Raw genomic sequence first — 22,799 nt, 5'->3', positions numbered from 1 at the left:
GCTCAGTGGGTTAAGCCTCTGCCTTTGGCTCAGGTCATGATCCCAGGGTCCTGGCATCTAGCCCTGCATCAGGCTCTCTGCTCAGCAGGGAGCCTGCTTCCCCCTCTCCCTCTGCCTGCTGCTCTGCCTACTTGTGCTCTCTCTCTATCTCTCTATCAAATGAATCAATAAAATCTTAAAAAAAAAAAAAGAGGTTAAGAGGTTAGTGTAACTTCAGCCTATTAAGAAAGATATTTACTTTGTTGATTTTTCTTTCTGCTGCAGTGGTTTTTTTTTTTTTTAAAGATTTTATTTATTTATTTGACAGACAGAGATCACAAGTAGGCAGAGAGAGAGAGGAGGAAGCAGGCTCCCTGCAGAGCAGAGAGCCCAATGTGGGGCTCCATCCCAGTACCCTGGGATCATGACCTGAGCCGAAGGCAGAGGCTTTAACCCACTGAGCCACCCAGGCACCCCTCTGCTGCAGTGTTTTTAGCGAAAGTGCTTCTGACAATTTCTAAATCTACCCAATGTGAAACTTTATTGTAGAGTCCTGAATTCATGTAAACTTGCTTCCTTCCCTCCACATCTTTAAACCAATCTGATACGCACATGCAGTCTGAACCCCGGAGCAGAAAAGGACAGCCACAGATGCCATAAGCTTGTCCAGAACAGTAGCTCTGGACCAGTACTGCCTGCTCACCACCCACTCTTATTCTCGCTACTATCGTATTTTACTTGGGTAGTAAAATTATTTGTTGTAGCTATTGGTCGTGTGTGTATGTGTGTGTGTGTTAGCAACACGAAAACCAAATCTCAAATACATCTACTATTTCTTCTTTGAATAATTATATTTATTATTAATTAGGATAAAAATGAATAAATGCGATGAACAAAACCAAGAAGAACTGTTAGAAATGTCTGAGGCTGAGAAGGAAACTGAAGGAAAAGCACTTAAGAATGGGGAAAAACAGGAGGTATTTATATTACAAAATAACATTCAACTCCCCTTAACTGGTTATAATGTTTAATTGTTTGGTAAAGTAGGAAATCTTGGTATTTGTAACAGTTACCCAACAAAATGACACACATAAAAAATAAAAGTTTAATTTTAAGAATAGTTGTCTTAAGCAGTGAACTTAGATTGTAAATTACGTATTTATATTTTGGTTTCTAGAGCTTCTCATATTTAGCTTCAGAACTTGGAGAAACAGATATTGGAAGAATAAAGCCAGTTACCTTGATGCCACATCTTTCTTTCACTGCAGAATTAACAAACTTATCCAGGTGTTCACTGTAAGCATTTTAAAGGATTATTTCTCTATTATAGGTTGTGTATTACATTGTTTTAATAAAGTGAGTACCATATGCTGGGCACTTTACTAAGTTTTTAAACATATTTACACATTTAATTGCAAATATAGCTCTGTGGTATTATCCTTATCTTAGGGATGGGGGAATTAAGACTTATGGAAGGGTAAGTTGCCCAGGGTCACACTTCTAATTCATGACTGAGGTAGAACATAAACCCATTTGGTTTGATGATTGTTTTTTGTTTCGCTATGACAGTAATTTTTGTTCAGGTGTAGATAGGAGATAAAGCCACTGTAAAAAAAAAAAAAAGATTATGTGATTGCCCTTGATTATTAAGGGGACCTGTTGCTTTCATAAAAACTATTCTGTATCTGAAGGATCCTCTGGGCAATTTTCTACTTTGTAACGAACATCTTCCATTCCCAATTGCGACTTTTTCCTTGAGCTGTTTTCTCCCTATTCCTAGAACATTCACGCAAAAACAGATCTAATATAGATCCCCATTTCTCCCATCTCTGGGACCATGGATCTCATCTCCTTTAAAGAGGATATGGCAGCTTTAGAACCCTGAACTAAGTTCAACTTTTCAACATCTCTGTCCCATGGGACCCTTTGTAACAATTCATCTTTGAGTATTGTGAATGTGTATCATTTAGGAGGGTAATAAATGTCCAACAAATATCCCTATTTATGAAATGATTGGATGATTACATTTAAAATGAACCTAAAGAGTAGCAGACACAAAGGCACAATTACCACTACCCTCTTTCTAACCAGCAAAGTGAAGCAGTGGAGGAATGCTTTATTTGTTCTACACCTACTTCCAAAGAGGACCCGAGATGATTGTTATGTAAGACATGCATACAAAAGGACCATCTAAATGAGGTTAAGAAAACATGAGCCATAAAATGGAAGTTAGAAGTAAAGAGGGGAGGGTGCCTGGGTGGCTCAATGGGTTAAACCTCTGTTTCTGGCTCAGGTTGTGATCTCAGGGTCCTGGGATCGAGTCCTGCATTGGGCTCTCTGCTTGGCAGGGAGCCTGCTTCCTCCTCCTCTCTCTCTCTGCCTGCCTCTCTGCCTACTTGTGATCTCTCTCTGTCAAATAAATAAATAAAATATTTTTAAAATACTTTAAAAAAAAGAAGTAAAGAGGGGAAAGAGAAGGAGGAATAAACTTAGTGGAAGTCAAGGCAAAGTGGGATGTGTTCTGTCTTTTCAAAGCTATTGCTATTGTGGGGTCTTGCTGTCATTATCCATCTGAAAGGTCCAGTTGAATAAGGATATTTTCTCTGGAGAAGAATATACTGATGTCAAGGATAGAGATGAAGGGAACACAGGGACTAAGGATGAATTATAAAGAGTTTACAGGTGACAAAAAAGGCAAGATTTCCTGAGGTTAAATATAATCCTGAATTAATGAGTTTTCATAATCGGTTCATGAGGTCATTATTAAAACTACTTTCAGAGGGCAACATAAATGGGAAGTGTACCTAAGATATTTCTCTGAAGTTAATTGAGAAGATGGTTAGAAGAGGCCAACAGGGAGATAGGAAAAATAAGTAATTCTTTGTCTCCTAACCCTCTGAAAAGGTTATATGGGTAGATATGGGCACCAGGAGATCCTGGACCCATAGCTATGACAATTAGGGTGAAGAACAGAAGGGCATGTTATGCTTCAACCTAGAGCTTGTCTTCCAACCAGTCTTCTTCCTTCTGAAAAAGCGAAGTCCAAACATCATTTGGTCAGTTGCGTTACAGCTGAGAGGATATTCAATAAATGCTGGGTGAATGAACAAATGAATGAATGGCTGGCAGACTCTCTTTAGGAGTTTCATATCACTTAAGGGATCAGTTTATTTCCCAGGGAGTGTTTCATAGGAGCCCAGGGAATCTGGCTTGCCTCTCTAATCCTTGCTGTTAGAGAAAGAATGTCCTGGAGGAAAACATTGTACTATCTAAGGCCTAAAGGGATTTATAAAGACCTTAAAGAGGACACAACAAGCCTGTTGACTGAGAGCCACCTCAACGAGGTTATTGAAGACATGGCATATTTCTTTTAAGAGTGTGTCTTTCTTCTAGAAGTTAGAAAAATATTTTCGAATTTTTAAATCAAGTGCCCCCACCCCCATTCCCAAGTCCCTCAGTTCCCTCCTCTTATAAGACATCTTATGGGGGCGCCTGGGTGGCTCAGTGGGTTAAAGCCTCTGCCTTCAGCTCAGGTCATGAGGATCGAGGGTCCTGGGATCGAGCCCCACATCGGGGGCTCTCTGCTCAGCAGGGAGCCTGCTTCTCCCTCTCTCTCTCTCTGCCTGCCTCTCTGCCTGCTTGTGATCTCTGTCAAATAAATAAATAAAATCTTTTTTAAAAAAAGACATCTTATGATGAGTAAGTACCATAATCTCTTTAAGTTCCAATTTAGTGAAATAAATAACTGAGTGATTTATATAGTACCTTGATTTTAGTTCTTTATCTATTTTTGAGTAAATATCTTTAAAAAGAACATTTGAGTAGGAGAGGCTTTTATCCACACATAGGCAAGCGTTATTGAGATTAAAGATAACATTTGTCCTCTAAAATGGTCATACTTTAACATGCCTAGATGCATTTTGAAAAGAACATTATGTTGCATCCATTTTGCTTTTCAGGGATCCTTTAAAGATTTATTTAATTTTTAGGCATGAACAAAAAAGGAGAGCCAAAATTCAGAAGCTTAAATATTTCATTAAAATACTATACAACAAGAAACAGGTTTCTTGTACTTCAGTATCTCCTCTTCAGTTTGATTTTAAAGTCATGTTTCAGCAAATTTTCAATATTCAGTTAATATACTGGCCTGAAACAATTTGCTTGGAGGTATGCCATCATCATTTACTTTTGTATCTTATTTTATGCCATACATAATTTTCAGCTTCTTGTTAGTTACTGTTATATGTGGCAAGTAATTTCTATTTAAAGATGACAAATCTTTATGGGTAGACAAACTATTTATAAATAATGTATTTATAACTCACCAATAGTCTTGTATGCTACAAGTACAAAATCATTTGATTTGTGGCTTTCTAAATACTTCCATTCTTTCCTGCTAAAATTCCTCTCAACCCTGGATGTGCAGCACTACTATTCATTTGCTCATGAGATGGAAGAGGGTTATTTAAACTATAATGTGTAACATAGCTATTGTTGGTATTGAATGATTTCTCCAAATTGTCTCAGCCCTGACTTAGTGATTTCAGTGTGTTGCTGAATTTGTATGTGTGTATGTGGTTTTATTCATTCATTCATTCATTCATTCATTCATTCATCTATTTATTTTTTGGATCCCTTTAAGAATCTGATGAAAGAACATATACACACAAGACTCCTGATCCCTTTCCAAAGACCCAGCCTAAGAACTCTTGCACTAAATGGAGAAGAAAATAGGACAATGGGAAAAAATTAGAAACATTAAAGTAGTCTAGATAAGAAGTCTTGATGGCTAACATAGGGGTTAAACTTGCAACTAGACCTGAAAGGAAAGTTAGGAGGGAATAAAGATTTTTGTATGTGAGCATCGAGTGAGTTTTGGGGAGTGAGGAGAGAATTATGATTATAAATCTAAATCAAAGGTATTTTTACAATACCTAAAATAATTTTCTTCTATCCCCGATGAGAGGCTACATTCATTTTGTTCATCTATACTTCAAGTTTCTATCATCTTAAAATGTACCTCTGTTGAAACTTCTATTTAAAAAATACACTGAATATAGTTTCCTACTGTACCTAAAATAAATTGTGAATAATCCAGCCAGTTGAAGTATAAAACTTGCCTCCACCCCCAAGTAGATAAATGTGTATTTCAAATTCTTCATCATCCTACAACTTAGAACATGATCTTAGCAAACTAAGAGGCAGGGAAAGAAAGGAATCTAGCTGGGATTAAAGTGCACCATGAGCAACTGAAAATGTTGCAAAATAAATCTAAATCACCTAACCTAACAGATTCTGACCTACATTTTGAATTTACTTCTTATCATTCCCTTTATTCATTTTTCACTTGAGCCAAACTGAACTGCTTGGGTTTTTCCCCCATACATCCTTGCAATTTCCTACTTCTGAGCTTTTGAACATTCTAGTTCTCCCACTTACAAGGTCCATCTTCATTCCTGACACTCCATCCCAGCCACACAGTGATTTTGAGAGCTGCTCTCAGGGGACAAGTCTCTCCCAGGAGACTTCACTCATGAAGGTGAAATTCTCTACCTTCACCTTTACTATCCAGGGTCTGGCCTCCGGCCCCGCAGTCCCAGAAACTGGATTTGACAGTCCATAAGAATATGTCTATATCCCCTAAACAAATCACAAGGCTGATCTGTAAAATAAAAAATGCCAGTGTAACATTTGGATATAGTTATCAGTATAGTTATGCCTCTTTCCACTTACCCAGTTTACTGATTTGCAGTAGGAAATTTCTTTCATAGGCCTGAACATGCTGTAAGCCCATTAGCTATAACTCCTACATACCTTTCTGTGTTAGGGATGCCTTTGTCAAGGAACTAGTGTGCTGACTTCTAGTCACTCTTGCAGGGACAATATTTAGATGAGCAGAAAAAATATTTGCTTCTTTGACTTTCCTCTTACTCTGCTTTTTTTGGTTAATTAACCATCCTTTTGATTGACACATTCTTACCTTTCAGGAAGCATTTTTTTTCCTCCTTGATTTTCTTCTTCTTTGAGCACGTCACTATTTTCCCAAATACTGACAACACAGTATAGGTCAAAATAAGATTTTTGTTTAAAAAAAATTATGTTTGGGCATCTGGGTGGCTCAGTTGGTTAAGCCACTGCCTTTGGCTCAGGTCATGATCCTGGAGTCCCGGGATCGAGTCCTGCATCAGGCTCCCAGCTCCCCGGGGAGTCTGCTTCTCCCTCTGATCGTCTCCCCTCTTGTGCTCTCTCTCAAATAAATAAATAAAATCTTTTTAAAAATTAGGTTTATAATATGGCAGTGATGGAATGGTAGTAGAAAGGACAGCATACAGAATCAGAAGACCTGGGTTTAGTACCCAGTGGACATCTATGGAGCTGTCCACTCAAACCCTCTCTTTCTCCTTCTGCAACTCTTTCTCCCTCCCCTACCTCCCACAGTTTGTTTAACTTGTCCTCTGATTCTATGAACCAATGAATCTCCCTTTTCCTAAGCAATTCAACCTGCATTTCTACCATTTATAATAAAAACTAATGTAGTTTCGTATAGAGACTCAATTGCTGCATTTATAAAATTGGAAAATAATGTCTATTTCCTAATCATTTGTATCAGGCTTAAATGAGATAAAGAACTTTAAAAGTGCTATGCAAAAGTAAGGTTTTTGAGTATTATGTTATATGTACCTCTATGCTCAGAACTCTCTTTGTAATCCTTTAATTCAACTCATTTTCTCTGAAATAAGTAAAAGCCATTATTTTCAAGGACTTATGATTATCTCCTTTCTCATAATCATATGGATGAAATGCTCTAGAGAAATACCTATTTTATATGCTAGTATTTTTTAAAAAAGAATAAAAATGTGTTGAAGGTTCTCATTTTAGCTCCCCACCCCCCATTTTATGCTTTCAATGAGCCATCAGTTGTTTCTTTTATATTTAGGTTTATGAGATAAGTAAAAGAACAAGTTTACTGGCAAAACTATATTTACCTTTACCTAACAACACAGAGGTGAAAAGTAAAACTGTTTTGGAATATGTAGAATTTAGCTCTGATGAGCTGGTCATACCTGCGTGTGGAGAAGTAGGAAGCAGTAAGTTTATTTAACATGTCCCCCTCCCACCTTCATTCTCTTCATGAGTTCTATATCCTACCTAACTCTGGGTCATTTGTGTGAGTCAAGAGTGCTCTGTTTACAGTATTAGCTTTAAAGTGTATTAAATTCTCCTTTCAGATGTTAAACTAAAATTTTAAAAACTGTCTTGAATCAGATCTTTGAAAAATCTGGAATTTAGAATTGGCACGTGTGCTTTTCCTAAATCACCTGAGACAAGAGCAGTACACTCTCTGGAACAGGAGCTCCTGTGAGCAATGAGGAGAGAGAAGGAAATAAGTAGGCAAAAAAGCCTGGGAAGGACAGGAATAAGAAAGGAATGTAGTTTGCTTAGAGTCCAGCTGCAGTGAGAAAATAGGGTTGTGGGAACCCAGGAGAAAAGACTTAGCGCAAAAAATTTAGGGAGCACCAGGAACTCAGAAGAAGTTTCAAGGAGTATTGTTAGGCTCTCTGGAGAATGAGAAAGAAAATGGGTAGAGGGAGGAAGACTCGGGACTGTAGGGAATGGGGACAGAGTAGTAGCTGGACTCCAGTTTTGTGGCCAGCTGTCCTTTCCTGCTGGAAGCCACTTCCAGAAAGAATGGTTAACGATGCTTCTAGTAGTAAGAAGAGGATACTAGAGGGGCTCATCCCTAGGTCTTCAGATCAATATTTTCCTCTCTGTTTTGTAGTCTGTTTGAAGTAGTCTGCCTTGAGGTACCTTTGATGGAAAATGAGGGAGGGTTCTAAGATTAGAGCCTGATGTCACCACAGAACAGCCTGGGGTTCCACAAGTAAATTGGGGGGGGGCTTCTACAATGTGTCACACTCTATGCTTTAATAAAAATTCATGTTTTAATAATTTTTATAAACAGATGTGCCTTTTCTTCTTGAGGGAAATGAAACTGAAGAAATTTGTCTTTTGACATCAGGAAAACTGAGCTACTCTCTATCGTGGGCTTTAGACGAAAATGGTATTCCTCTGACACCCATGTCACAGTCATTAAGATCTGCTTACTGCAGGTAATAAACTTTTATGCTAGACAAATAATGCCATTCCTCAACAAAGCATCATACAGAAACCTGTGTCTGTAAAAGAGAAAACTCTAGCAGTGGCAAGAGTAGTCTAGTTTATTTGGACTACTTATTTTTATTTGGATTCATATGTAAGTGAATGAATCTCTTTAATGCTTAGGTTTATAGTTATATGGATGATGGGAGAGGCCGTTCCGTAGGTCTTGCAGGCAGAGGCCAAGATCCCCAAGGATTTTATCTCTGGATCCTTGGTATATCCCAACCTTTCTGGATTATGAAAGAACCATTTATGCATTATCAGTTTGCTAGAAGAAAAATCCTAGAAATCTTATTCTATGCCCTAGGACTTCTTAGAGAAATTGGGATTAATATCTAGATCATACCACAAGTAGGATTACTAGAATTAACTACAATAAAAAATCTATAAAAATGTAATACTGTTTTATATATTGAGCTGTGTTTGAATAAAACAGTAAATATAAAAAGCCAAGTAGATTCCCTCATTTCAAAATGATGATAACAGAAAGATGTTTCCTCCTCCCGATATAAACACATGTATATTTTTTTCTAACATTGTTGTACCCAACTATATGACATTATGGAAAAGTCAGAACTGTGGGAACAGTAGAACATCAGTAGTTGCCAGACATTAGGAAGAAACAAGGATGGATAGGCAGGGCACACACGATTTTTAGGGCAGTGAAACTCCTGTCTGTATGATACTATAATTATAGATAAATGTCATTACATTTTGTCAAAACGCATAGAGTGTACATCACCAAGAGTAAAGCCTAATGTAAAGTATGGACCTTGAGTGATAAAATGATGTGTCAGTCATTGATTGTAACAAATGCAACTCTTTTATTGCAATAAATGTAATAAATTATAATTCTGGTACAAGATATTGATAGTAGAGGAGATTGCATGTTTTTGGGGGGAGGGGACATAAGGAAACTGTGCACTTTCTGATCAGTCTTGCTCTGAATCTGAAACTGCTCTAAAAAAAAGTATTTTTAGAATAATGTTTTAAAAATTTTATTTTTTTTTTTAAAGATTTTATTTATTTATTTGACAGACAGAGATCACAGGTAGGCAGAGAGGCAGGCGGCGGTGGGGGAAGCAGGCTCCTTGCTTAGCAGAGAGCCCAATGTGGGGCTCAATCCCAGGACCCCGAGATCATGACCTGAGCCGAAGGCAGAGGCTTTAACCCACTGAGCCACCCAGGTGCCCTAATTTTTTTAAATTTAAAACATTGCTATAAATAACTTGGATTAAACAGGAAATCACAACTGAAATTAGAGACTGTTTTATAAATAAGAGTGAGAACACTATGTATAAAGTCAGTGGCATATGTCCAGAGTCATAGTAAAGAGTTCATAAATGATTTTCTTGGGAATAGTTTTAGAGAAAAACAAACAGTGTCAGTAGCACTCAGCAACTGATGTTGAGAAGGCTGAGGTCGTGGATGTGGATTATTTTCCTTTTTTATTTTATTTTTATTTTTTTATAATTTTTTAATTTTTTAATAAACATATAATGTATTATTAGCCCCAGGGGTACAGGTCTGTGAATTGCCAGGTTTACACACTTCACAGTGTAAGGGCCTATTTAGCCAGAGTGATTCCATCTGGTTAAACCGTGATTTTGTTGTTTATGCAGTAAAACTTAAACTGACCCCCCCTCCCGCCCCCCGGCCCAGGGGAACTTACTTAAACGCAAGTCCGGGAAACCAGTAGAATATGGCCGACCAGTCCCTGATAACAGAGCCCAAATACAAGGACGGGTCAGGTCAGGTGGAGATAACAGCCCGAATGCAGGGATGAGTCGGGCCAGGTGGAGACATCCAATCAGTAAAGTGAGCATACTGTCTCCCTAACTACCAAGGAGTGTAGGCCCCGCCTTTTGGGCGCCAATCCTGACCAAGGTGATAGGCTAGTTCAAATAGCTACTATGGGGTGAATTGTAATTCAACTGGCCACCTGTGTGTGACCTAGCATGATTGTGCCGCTTTCTCTGCGTGTTACAATCTCATTGGCCACCTGTGCGTGGCCAGGCTCAACCACATGGCCTTTGCTCTATAAAAGTTAGTCGGCAAGGCAGGGGGGTGTCACCCTCTCTGTAAGAGGCGACCCTGACCAGACTGTTTGATTCTCAATGCTTGGCATGAAATAAAGCTTTGCTTGACCTTCGCTTTGTATCAATCTTGTTCCTTTGACCGTGGATCCAACAACAGGACTCACCATAGCATATACCCCTCCTCCAATTCCATAACCCCACCACCCTCTCCCTACTCCTTTTTTATTTTTAAAACTGAAGTTTTAAGTTTTGAAAAGAGGCTTTAAAATAAGACAGACAATAGAATCAAAGTATAAGTTTCTTGGAAATTGGGACAATTTTTATCTTCTTAGAATAAATGATGAAATCCATAGAAAAAGAGCCAGAATGTATTAGAAAGAGTATCTGATCCTTCAGAGTCAAGAAGATATTGAACCAGAATATAAGTGATAGCTTGGCTCTAGAGAAGAGGAAATCTCTTCAAATCAGAGAAGGAAACGGAAATTGCTGTGTAGACAGGAACATAATTTTGATGATGTCCTTGTTTTGCTAAGGAAACAAGGTCATCTTCTTAGAGACCTGAATAATAGAATTTTAGAGAAAAGTGGACAGTTAATAAAGGTAATCCATTTTGGAGTTAGTGAATAAGATTTTAATACTCTGAACCATTATATGCTTGTATTTCTTCGTTTTTCCCTAGCATCATCCCCACTGGGGCTATTGCCAATCTTTGCCTCCTTATACTACTCTTTTTTTTTTTTTTTTAACTTTTTGGAGTCAAATATTTATTCTTCTTACTCTAAAGCTAACTTGTATATAGGTAATTTGGAACTTTCCTTTGTCTTCTTTAGGATCCTGAGGACATATTTATATCCTTTTCTTACATTATCTTTTAACTCTTCCATTTCCCTAAGATGTTAGTCTTTTATATTCAAGAAGCCTTCTTTGTTTTAAAAAAAAGAAAAACCCAAGCATTTGATTAAACCCTGAAAACCTGTCTTGGCTGTTTTTTCTGTCCAAGTCCTCATTTGTGTAGTCTACTGATCTGTGTACAAGGCCTCCATTTTTCATTCACACATTCCTTCCCTAACTCAACTCATTTATTCCTGAATGCTACCAGTGACCTTCTGGCCATAGTCACTGGCCTGTCCTCATCATTTTGATTCTTGAAGTCTTTTCTCTCATGGCTTCTATGATGCTGCAGTTAACAGTTCTCAGGTTTACAAAAGATGAAAAGCAGTTCTGTTAAAGATTGGAACAGATGACAGATTTTAAGAGGCAGTGAATTGCAAGAGGTTTCAAAGTCCAGAGCACTCTCTTTTTTTTTTTTAAAGATTTTATTTATTTATCTGACAGATCACAAGTAGGCAGAGAGGCAGGCAGAGAGAAAGGAGGAAGCAGGCTCCCCACTGGGCAGAGAGCCCGATGCGGGGCTCGATCCCAGGACCCTGGGATCATGATCTGAGCTGAAAGCAGAGGCTTTAACCCACTGAGCCACCCAGGCGCCCCTAGAGCACTCTCTAAAGAAGTTACCTTGGGGATGCCTGGTTGGCTCAGTGGGTTGAGCATCTGCCTTCGGCTGGGGTCATAATCCCAGGGTCCTGGTGATGTAGGTGAGGTTTAGTGTGATGAAGTCCAGAGCCCATGACCAAGAAAGAATTCTTGAGACATCTTTGGTGCAAAATGGTGATTTATTAAAGCACGGGACAGGACCTATGGGCAGAAAGAGCTGCTGCCCCAGGATTGTGAGGGGTGGCAGGTTCTTTACGATGGGGTTGGGGGAGATAAGGATAAAGGGAGGTTTCAATAGAACTTTCATATGCTAAAGTGGACCTACAAGATACCTGATACCAGAGGCCTTGCCATTGGCAGGGTCATTTTCCCCTTCTTAGCAAGGTATTAACATTAAGATAGTTGGGAGATTCCTAAAGAATGTCACCTATGTCCCACCCAGCCTTTGCTTTGTCCTTAGCCAGCCTTCTGGTCCCTCATCACTGGGATGGAGTCTCGCATCAGTCTCTCTGCTCAGCAGGAAGCCTGCTTCTCCCTCTTCCTCTGTCTGCTGCTCCATCTGCTTGTGCTCTTTCCCTCTCTGTCAAATAAATAAATAAAATCTTAAAAAGAAGTAGAAGAAGAAGTTAACTTGAAGTTAAACTTTACAATTGGGACATCTGTGATCAAAGTGGTTGGTTCCAGAACTCTGCTCTACAGTTGTGGGCACTCAAAGGCTGGTGCTGAGCAGAAGTTCCATGAACCTGGGATGGGTGCTCCAAAAGGTAGGGCTGACTTGTGGGTGTCAGAGCATGGAGTTCTCCTTTGGAGCAGGGAGATCTGAATGAAAGTATTCATGTACTTTCTGATTTACTCATTCACTTATTCATTCATCAATGAGCTGGAAATGAAGCAATAAACCAAAAGATCTTAGAATACTTTAATATCACATTGAGCACACTTCTCAAATCTCAATGATTATAGTCCAGAGTTTTCACTTAACACATTTTTTAAATATAGAAGTTTTTCTTATGCTCTCTAGTTAATGAAATTTTCTGACATGGTTAATTGACTTTTTGTGTTTGCACCTCTTTATCTTCCACACCTTCATTCTACATGTACTTTTCTTGATGAAAATCTGCACCTTTACTAATTCTTTCAGTCAGTTTCTGTGGCTAGCAAATTTGTTTCGTTTTTGTGTATCTGAACATATCTTTATTTTGTCCTCATTCTTGAATAATGGTTTGGGTATAAAATCTGAGGTTGATACTTATTTTCCCCTTGACACTTTGAAGCTATGATTGCATAATCTTCTGGGATTTATCATTCTTATTTAAAAGTTGTCATGTTGGTGTTTTGTAGACAGCCTGTCTTTCCTCCCTAATAACCTTACCTTTTTTTTTTTTTTCTTAATTCATAGAGACAGAAAGCCAGTAGTTGGGAGTAGAGAGGAATGGGGAGTTGTTGTTTAACAGTGTTTTTTGGAATGATAAAAATTCTGGAAATAGGTAGTGATGGTGGTTGTACTACACTGTGAGTATACTTAATGCTACTGAATTGTGTTACTTGCTTGGCATTTGGTTGTGGAGAAGGGAGTACAGGGGACAAAGGGATTTTGGCATAGCCCACAGCTGAACACCTATATGGACGGCTGGAGGAATTATTGTAGCAAAGGCAGGAGATGTGCTGAGGTCTTTATTACTCTCCCTGAGGAAGAAATCATGGGAGTACATTGAAATCCAATCAGAACTTTTTAATTTTAAGGCTGTAACTGGATAAGTTTCTCTCCCTAATCTATTAATTAACATGTAAGCTTTGCCTCAGCCTTTGTGACCTAGGCTAGCACTCTTCCTATGAAAAGGAATATTTCTTACATGATGGTATAAGAAATCAGATCTCAGGCCCTAGAGATCTCTTCTGACAAAGATATCAAAACAGTTCAAATATAAGGACAGAAGTAGGAATTAAAAAAAGAATACTCATACTTCACCTATTTGTAATTTTGCTTATATTCACAAGATATTTTTCTCTATGTTAGTGTGTTAAGGAATGTAAATGCAAGAGGGGTTCCTGGAATTCCATGGCTCATTAATGCACAGAAGCTTTTTGAGTGGGCAAATGAAGTAAAAATTGATCCAAATAATCCAGAATATTCTGATCTAATGGAATTTATTATGGTAAGTTATGGCAAGTATCAATACTGTACATTCTATTTCCTAAGCTCTACCCCCTTATACTTCATAGTTTGCTGTATATTTTTCTAGGCACCAGGAGGCATATAAAGATAACTCTGAGGACAGATACGATTTTCAACCAGTTTTACAGTATTGTAAAGACAATTAGAAATTCAACAACTGAAATAATTGCTACTTAGGCCTGATGGTTGGTACTCTGCCATTGCTTTGCAGCCTTCAGTACATCCTATAGGCTAACCTTCAGACAAGCATCTCTTGTACAACTACTGAATACCCATAGTATTCTAGATGCCAGGGCTATAGAGATGATCTATAGACACACTCCTACCCTCAAAGACTGTTCACTGCTTCTGTCCTTTCTTACAACCACCTGAACTGCTCTGCATGCCTCAAACATGCATTCTTCATGCATTTATTCATGTCATTCCCTCTGCCTAGAAGGGCACCCTAGGTGGCTATCTTACCTACCATGCAAGTCTGATGAAGGTTCCACTGATAACCTCAGTTAGATGTGGGCCCTTCTTTCCATTCCCTCCTGTTAACTTTTTCTTTCTCTTTATAACTTCTATGACTCTGATATCATTCTCCCTTTTACTGTAGTTTTTCATTCTGTGTTTTATCTTTCCATGTAGAACTACAGCGAATAAATCTTTGATAGCTAGCACTTTTCCTTGCATGGACCATGTCTGCACATTTGCATTTATTGAGTAAAACAATGCATAGATTATTGCGGTTAAGCTTCCCTAAATCAGAGCTTCCCAGCTAAGGTGCTCTGTTGATTACAGGTATACAGAAATATTGATCCTTTCTCAGCATTTATGGCAAAGAGATATGAATAGGTCTCATCTTTTCACCCAGTGTGCAATATAATATTCTCATTTTTCATATCTGTCATGACCAGGAAAAGATTGGCAAGCCATGGAGGCTGGATTCTATTTTTTCTTTTCTTTTTTTTTTTTTCCAGATTCTATCTCTGTATAGAGTCATTGCTCCATTTCCTTCCTATATGGCAACTCTAATATCTAGCAGTTGAAGGGAAAAAAGTGTTTTGAAATGATTCTCAAATTTTAAAAAATTAATATTTTAAGTAAAAACTCTATTATTTATGTTTTATAGTACATGAAACATAAAGGACAGGACATTCCAAAATATTTTCGTCTGGAACAGTTGCAAGATGAATTTAACTTTGTTTCTGAAGAAGAAATGAAAAAGAGTAAACGTTTCCAGCTATTGCAACTTAGAAATGCTGGTCAGTTAGACATTTTCCTTCTGCAGCAAATACCCCTTTACGACAAGGATATTCCAGATTTAGTCCTTCAGGTATGTGATTTCTATTTGAATATTGTTTATTATATGATAAATTAATATTTTTGCTGCTTTAAATCTATCTTAATTTTTTCCTTTTTTTAACAAATAAGTTTATATTAAAACCTATTTTAAAAATAGGTTATAATAAACTTATTTAAATTTTGTTATTATCTATAAGAAAAACATGGATAAACTCTTCGATATTTGTCTTCATTTTATTCTGGACTGAAAGTAAATTGCAATAAGCCACTTAATATTAAATAAAAGTCGTTTTAAAAAATAGTGTGTGTTTGTTTTTGTTGTTGCCACATAGCCATCCTTTAGCTTGTATACCTTAACTTAGAGGATACACAAACAAAACTATACAGGACTCATTACATTTAAAACTCAAGGACATTCATATTCTGAACCAAATGGACTGTCTGGAGACTCTCTTTGGTGTGGCTCAGAGGTAAAAGGGGAAAGGCAAATTAATGATTTTTCAATGACAATATCTTAGCACCACCAGTCAGTACATTTGACTATTATCATCATATAACGATAGGATTTGCGGATAATTCATGACTTTCACAAACAAGAGTGAGTAGAAATATATGTAATCACAAACTGACCAATTGGTATTTGGCTTCAGGTTTAATTATGGTCAATCTCCTGTTCTGAGACCTTAGGAACTTCAATTAGCAAACTATAGCAGGAAGGCCTTCGAATAGCTTAGAATAGCTAGAAAGTTACTCCGTTTCCTCCTGCTGCTTCTCTCAGTGATTGGGTTGACTTCTACAGTTCCATAAACTGTGACAGGTAGAGCACAAGGCTCAGGATAATCCGGAATATAACCTCATAAAAGAGGAACTGTTTCTGCTCTTGAAACTAGGAGTTTTCCTTATCTTTTTTTTTTAAAGATTTTATTTATTTATTTGACAGAGAGAGAAAGATCACAAGTAGGCAGAGAGGCAGGCAGGGGGTGGGGAAACAGGCTCCCCCGCCAAGCAGAGAGCCAGTTGCTGGGCTCAATCCCGGGACCACGACCCAAGACCACGACCCAAGCCGAAGGCAGAGGCTTAACCCACTGAGCCACCCACGTGCCCCGGAGCTTTCCTTATCTTATTTGAACTATTCAGAGAACAGAAAAGCAGGGAAAGTAATCCTACTCATTTTCTGAGTCTGATATAACTCTCATACCAAAATTGAGCAAGGAGGACAGGAAATAATAATTTTGGATCATTTTACTTATGAGCATAGTTGTAAAATTACTAATAAAATTTCAGCAAATTGATAAACAATGTATGGTATATAAATATATAATTACACTTTATAATCCAAGAGGGTTTGTTTTCACATAACAAAGCTAATTTAATTTGGGACTCTATTAATATAATGTACCATGTTAACAGGATTAAGGAAGGAAAAATATGCTTCTCTTAATAAATGCCCAGAAGGCATTTAATAAAATCAGTGCTCATTCATGATGAAAGCTCTTAGTATATTAGAATTAAAAGGGAATTTTTTCTTTTTTTAGTTTTTATTTTAATTCCAGTTTGCTAACATGCAGTGTTATATTAGTTTCAGATATACAATATAGTGATTGAGCAGTTCCATGCAATACCCAGTGCTCATGACAAGTGCACTGTTCATCTCTATCACCTATTTCACCCACCCTCCCCCACCCCCTTCTCTGGCAACCATCAAGTTGTTCTCTAGAGTTAAGAGTCTGTTTCTTGGTTTCTCTCTCTCTCTCTCTCTCTTTTTCCCCTTTGCTTGTTTCTTAAATTCCACATATGAGTGAAATCATGTGCTATTTGTCTTTCTCTGACTGACTTATTTCATTGAGCATAATACTCTCTAACTCCATCCATCTTGTTGCAAATGGAAAGATTTCATTCTTTTTATGGCTGAATAATATTTCATTGTGTACTTATACCCCATATTTACCCATTCTTTGATTGATGGGTACTTGGGCTGCTTCCCTATCTTGGCTATTGTAAATAATGCATAGGGGTGCATGTATCCTTTTGAATTAGTGTTTTTTAATTCTTTGGGTAAATACCCAGTAGTGCAATTGCTGGATCGTAGGGTATTCCTATTTTTAACTCTTTGAGGGACCTCCATACTGTTTTCCACAGTGGCTGCACCAGTTTGCATTCCCACCGACAGTGCAAGAGAGTTCCTTCTCTCCACATTCTTGCCAACACCTGTTGTTTCTTGTGTTGTTGGTGTTAGCCATTCTGACAGGTGTGAGTTGCTATCTCATTGTAGTTGTGATTTGCATTTTCCTGATGGCAAGTGATGATGAGCATCTTTTCATGTGTCTGTTGGCCATCTGTATGTCTTCTTTGGAGAAATGTCTGTTCATGTCTTCTGCCCATTTTTTAATTGGATTTTGCAGGGGGAGGTGTTGAGTTTGGTAAGTTCTTTATATATTTTGGATACTGACCCTTTACTGGATATGTCATTTACAAATATTTACAAATATTTTCTCCCATTTCTTAGGTTGCCTTTTAGTTTTGTTGATTGTTTCCTTAGAAGAGAACTTCTTTAAACTGATTAAGAATGTTAAAACATTTTTGTTTTTTTCTGATGATGTAAACTGCATTGAAAGAAGTGCTTCTTCTAAATCGTGGAATTGAGAGGGTGGGAGGAGAGACAAGAAGGGACTACCTATATACCCACTGGGTGATTACATTGAGTCTCAGATGTACTAGCCAGTAATGCAGAAACATACAGAAAGCAGAGCAGAACACAGGACAAGAGAGCTGCAACAAATTTTGTTGCTGGTTTTTCCTGAACTTTGCTACCCTAATGGGGAGTAAGCTTCTTGTGACATGTCCACACAAAGTGGGGTTTTGCCAGAGTTAACAAATTGAAACAACAAAAATCAAATAAACAAAAAACCCTTGTACACAATAGGCAAGGTTTACCTAACTACTCCAGGAGGATTAACACTTGCCAAGGGAATGTTTACAAACATTGTACTCCTGGGGCTCTTGGTCACTAAGGCCATATTATCCTTCAAGAAAAGAAATAGAGGGGCACCTGGGTGGCTCAGTGGGTTAAAGCCTCTGCCATTGACTCAGGTCATGAAAAAAAAAAAAAAGAATAGACTTATCTGTTAAGTTGTTCTGGTCATCTATTTGGAAAGAAATAAAATTAAATTCAGACCTTATAAACAGAGGTCCTGGGATCGAGCCCTCATTGGGCTCTCTGCTCAGTGGGAAGCCTGCTCCCCTTCCTCTCTCTCTCTGCCTGCCTCTCTGCCTACTTGTGATCTCTCTCTGTCAAATAAATAAATAAAATCTTTAAAAAAAAAAGGAAAAGAAAGAAATAGAGCCAGTACCCAGGTGTCCCTGAACAAATTGTCTGTCTCTAGTTTTTCAGCATTCTGGAAAACCTATTCCTTATACCACCACCCCCGCCCCCGCCCCTGCCCCTGACTGTGAATCAGTACCCTATTAACTGTATGGCTCATGATCAGAAATCTGTTTCCTCATAGACTTCTATACAAACATTATACTTAGTGGATAGACATCAGTTTTCCCATTAGTCTGAACAACATAAGGATGCCCACTATCATCTCTACCAGTAAGACCCAATGCTTTAAGAGAGAAAGAAGAAAATTAGAAAAGACAAACTGCCCTTGTTTGCAGAAAATATATTTGTCTACATGGAAAACATAAGAGAAACTACAGCAAACTGTCACAACTAGTGAATTTGTTGAATATAACATCCATATTTAAAATGACAACTTTTTTATTGCAAAAGGAACCCTGTACCTCTACAATGGAGATACCTGGCTGTCACCATCCTGACTCAGTGATCCAGCTTAATCTTATTAATAGTGTTAGGCAGAATAATGGCTCCCCTAAAGATGTCCACTCCCTAATCCGTGGAACCCGTGAATACGTTCTGTTACATTGTTTAAAATAGGGACATTGTCCTGGATTATCTGGGTGGGACCTAATCTAATTACAGTGGGTCTTTAAAAGTAGAGAAATTTTTCCAACTGGGAGCAAAAGCTGCAGCAAGAGAAATCAGATTTGTCATGAGAAGGATTCAACATGTAGTGGCTGACTCTGAGACTTAGAGGACCCCCTACAAAGCCTGGTGAGAGGTGCCTGGAGCTAAGAGCAGGCTCTACCTGATGGTGGCAAGGGAAGGAGACCTCAGTCACACAGCAGCAGGGCACTGGATTCTGCTCACAACGTCAATGAGCTTGGAAAAAGATCCTTCCTGGACCTTTCTGATAAAAACCTAGCAGGCCTACAATTTGACATCAGCCTTGCAAAACCCGGCACAGAGAAAGCAGCTGACACAACCCAGAACTTCTCACCTACAGAACTGTGAGATACTCAATTTGTGTTGTTCAAAGCAACTTAATTTGTGATAATTTGTTATAGCTGGAAGAGAAAACTAATACACTTATAATAGACATCCAGACATTATTACCCCTTACATCATATAGCATGAAATATACAACATTATGTATGAAATCTCCTTGCCACGGATGTGTAATCTGAATCAAATTAAGACTTCAGGTGAATTTGTTTACAAGAAGTATGAGGAATAGAGAAGTTAAATGGCACCACAAGGAAACAATCAAATTTGGAATGTGGGACAACAAGCTTAGCAAGGACTTAGTGGAGGAAATTATAAAACATTTTGAATGATGTAAAAAAGAAATTTGAGTAAATATTCACTGATAGGAAGTTGTAAGGAGCCAGCTTTGTAGGATGCCAGTCCTTCCCAAATTATTTTGTAAATGTAGTCATGCAATTCCAAACCAGTGAAATAGAACAGAGGGCCTCAAAACAGACTTATGCATATGTAGAAACTTTATATTTGATAAGTATCATTACATATAAGTTGGAAAAGAATGGATTTTCAGGGCACCTGGGTAGCTCAGTGGGTTAAGCAGCTGCCTTTGATTCAGGTCATGATCTTGGGGTCCTGGGACCGAGCCCTGAAGTCAGGTTCTCTGCTCAGCAGGGAGTCTGCTTCTCCCTGTCCCTCTGCACCTCCCCACTGCTCATGCTCTCAATCACTCTTTCTCAAATGAATAAATAAAAAAAATCTTTGAAAAGGAATTCCTGGGTGGCTCACTTTGTTAAGTGTCTGCCTTTAGCTCCAGTCATGATTCTAGAGTCCTGGGATCAAGTCTTGCAGGGGGCTCCCTGCTTAGCCGGGAGCCTACTTCTCCCTCTGACTGCTGCTCCCCCTGCTTGTGCTCGCTCTCCCTATCTCTCTCTGACACATAAATAAATACAATCCTTAAATTTAAAAAAAAATCTTAAAAAAAAAAGAATAGACTATCTGTTAAGTGGTTCTGTCATCTGTTTAGAAAGAAATAAAATTAAATTCAGACCTTATAAAAGCAATAAATACCATGTGTAATGAAGACTACATGTGAATTATATTAATTATGCTAGATTTAAGATAAAAAACTTAATAAGAAAAAGATTACATGTGAAAAGCAAAACTTTAAATAGATATCTTAATCTTGGGGTAAGAAAGTATTTCTTAAAACTCAAAAAGTATACATTTTTAAAAAAGATTAATTTGTTATTAAAGTTAAAACCCTACAGATTAAGCCAATATATTTGCAACACATATAACAAAAAGTTAATATCTAGATATTATAATATTTAAGTAGCTCCTATAAATTAATACTTTAAAGAGTAAAGTGGTAGGAAATATTAATTTATCTTTAAGTAAAAGTTGTTACTTGTCAACAGAATTAAATTCAAGATTTCTTGCAGATAATTGGAAGAACAAATAAATTACTTTCAGAAAGAAGAATGCTTGTTGTAACGTGGCTGAAAGTTCTAAAGTATCTACTTCATTACTTTTGTGTATTTTTTAATATTATTCATAATGTAAGACAATCTCCATGTGCATTAGGGATGTATCCCACAAATGCAGATATAACAGGTGCAGATTTATTCTGAATTATATAGATGAAGCAGTCTGACAAATAATCTTATACCAACTACTGGATGTAAAATTAAAGTTATTGATTAACTTTTTAAAGTTAGAAGTTAAGGGGCACCTGGCTGGTTCAGTTGGTGGAGACTGCAACTCTTGATCTTGGGGTTGTGAGTTCAAGTCCCACATTGGGTGTGGAGATTACTTAAAAAAAAATCTTAAAAAAAATAAAGTTAGAAGTTAAACATTAAAGCTATTGATACTATACTGCTTCCCATATGTTTTGTTTTCAGGGGTTTCCAGGTAAATAAATACACACATAAAGAATACTTTGCAGTCATTTTCACATTTTTTCATATTTTTTTTTGTCAATCATAATTTTTTTTCTCAACATTATGTTATTTTAATTTTTCTACATTTTTAAAAATATTTTGTTTATTTGAGAGAGAGAGTGTGTGTGTGAGAGGGAACACAAGCCACAGGGAAGGGAGCAGGGAGAGGGAGAAGCGGACTCCCCGCTGAGTAGGGAGCTCAATGTGGGGCTTGATACCAGGACCCTGGGATCATGACCTGAGCCAAAGGCAGATGCTTCACTGACTGAACCACCCAAGTGCACCAACATTATGCTATTTTTAAAGATGAATGCACCTCATCCTAGAAGCAAAGAAATATGGTCAAAAGCTGTTCTTAGTTAATGCTCAGTGGGAGAATCTGAAAGAAATGTGGTTTTTTTTCCTCTCATGCCAGAGTGTTGTCTGTGTCTTCTACACATAAACCAAGTATTTAATATTTTACATCTTATTGCAGTGTATCAGACCCTGAACTCTGTTACACTGAAGAGGTAAAACTAACTTAATTCTCTGTTTAGGAATATGAAAGTCAGATAGAGAAGGATATCTCCATTTCAGATGTCAATTCCATTACTGCACAAAGAATTAATTCAGCCAATTTTCTGAAAAAGGTAACAATAACAGAATAGTATTATCGGATTGTTTGCATTTATTTTTGTGAAATCCTAATCTTCCTTTACATTCATTGCTTGCAAAAATTAGGACTAAAAAATTGCACCAATACACTGGGGAGGGTATGTGCTATGGTGAGTGCTGTAAAGTGTGTAAGCCTGATGATTCACAGACCTGTACCCCTGGGGCAAATAATACATTATTTGTTAATAAAAAAAAATTTAAATTTAAAAATTGTACCAATAACATTGTAAATACTTAATCTTCAAATATAAAGTATTATTTCTTTAAATTAAACTTATTTTTTTGTAGATGAGAAGGTTGATAATGAAAAGAATTGTCAAAGTTAGCAAATTTAACTTATCAGATGTTGTGGCTGATTATGAAGAAATTGTATCTGCAAGGTACATCGTAAAAGTTACTATTTTTAAAATATGAAATACAAAGCTTTAAGTTAATGCCTTCAAAGTTCTCTTAAGTTCTCTGTTTTAATATTAAGTTACATGTCAGAGGATGCATTTACGAGGCATAAAGTGAAATATAGTGACTTAAAATATATTTGGTTCTTTTAAAATTGCATTTTGGATACATCTATATGGTATGTATTTTCAGTTGCTTAGTACTAGTTTTCAATCCTCCCCTTATTAATAGTTTTTAGGGCAGGAAAGAAAAAGAAAAGAAATACCTTTGTCCCAAATTAGTTTTGCCCTAAGATTTTCCTGTTTTGGAACCATTCCTGGAAAAGCTGTTGCCAGCAGCACCACATACTA

The 22,799-nt window shown here is 37.4% G+C and overlaps 1 protein-coding gene across 3 annotated transcripts in view; it reads left to right on the top strand.

The window, feature by feature from the left end:
• CC2D2B (coiled-coil and C2 domain containing 2B) overlaps positions 1 to 22,799 on the top strand; it is a 101,089-nt gene that overhangs the window by 34,985 nt on the left and 43,305 nt on the right. For all 3 annotated transcript variants that reach the window (XM_032883656.1, XM_032883637.1, XM_032883647.1), the window contains 9 exons: positions 848 to 956; positions 1,157 to 1,275; positions 3,969 to 4,146; positions 6,917 to 7,067; positions 7,943 to 8,090; positions 13,687 to 13,825; positions 14,960 to 15,163; positions 21,936 to 22,028; positions 22,342 to 22,433. In XM_032883656.1, coding sequence (XP_032739547.1) covers positions 848 to 956; positions 1,157 to 1,275; positions 3,969 to 4,146; positions 6,917 to 7,067; positions 7,943 to 8,090; positions 13,687 to 13,825; positions 14,960 to 15,163; positions 21,936 to 22,028; positions 22,342 to 22,433 — 1,233 coding nt within the window. The remainder of the gene's footprint in view (positions 1 to 847; positions 957 to 1,156; positions 1,276 to 3,968; positions 4,147 to 6,916; positions 7,068 to 7,942; positions 8,091 to 13,686; positions 13,826 to 14,959; positions 15,164 to 21,935; positions 22,029 to 22,341; positions 22,434 to 22,799) is intronic.

This window comes from Lontra canadensis, unplaced genomic scaffold, assembly GCF_010015895.1.
Source record: "Lontra canadensis isolate GAN:19392208 unplaced genomic scaffold, GSC_riverotter_1.0 scaffold3, whole genome shotgun sequence".
NCBI classification, from domain to species: Eukaryota; Metazoa; Chordata; class Mammalia; order Carnivora; family Mustelidae; genus Lontra; species Lontra canadensis.
This window is presented reverse-complemented; position numbering and strand designations above follow the sequence as displayed.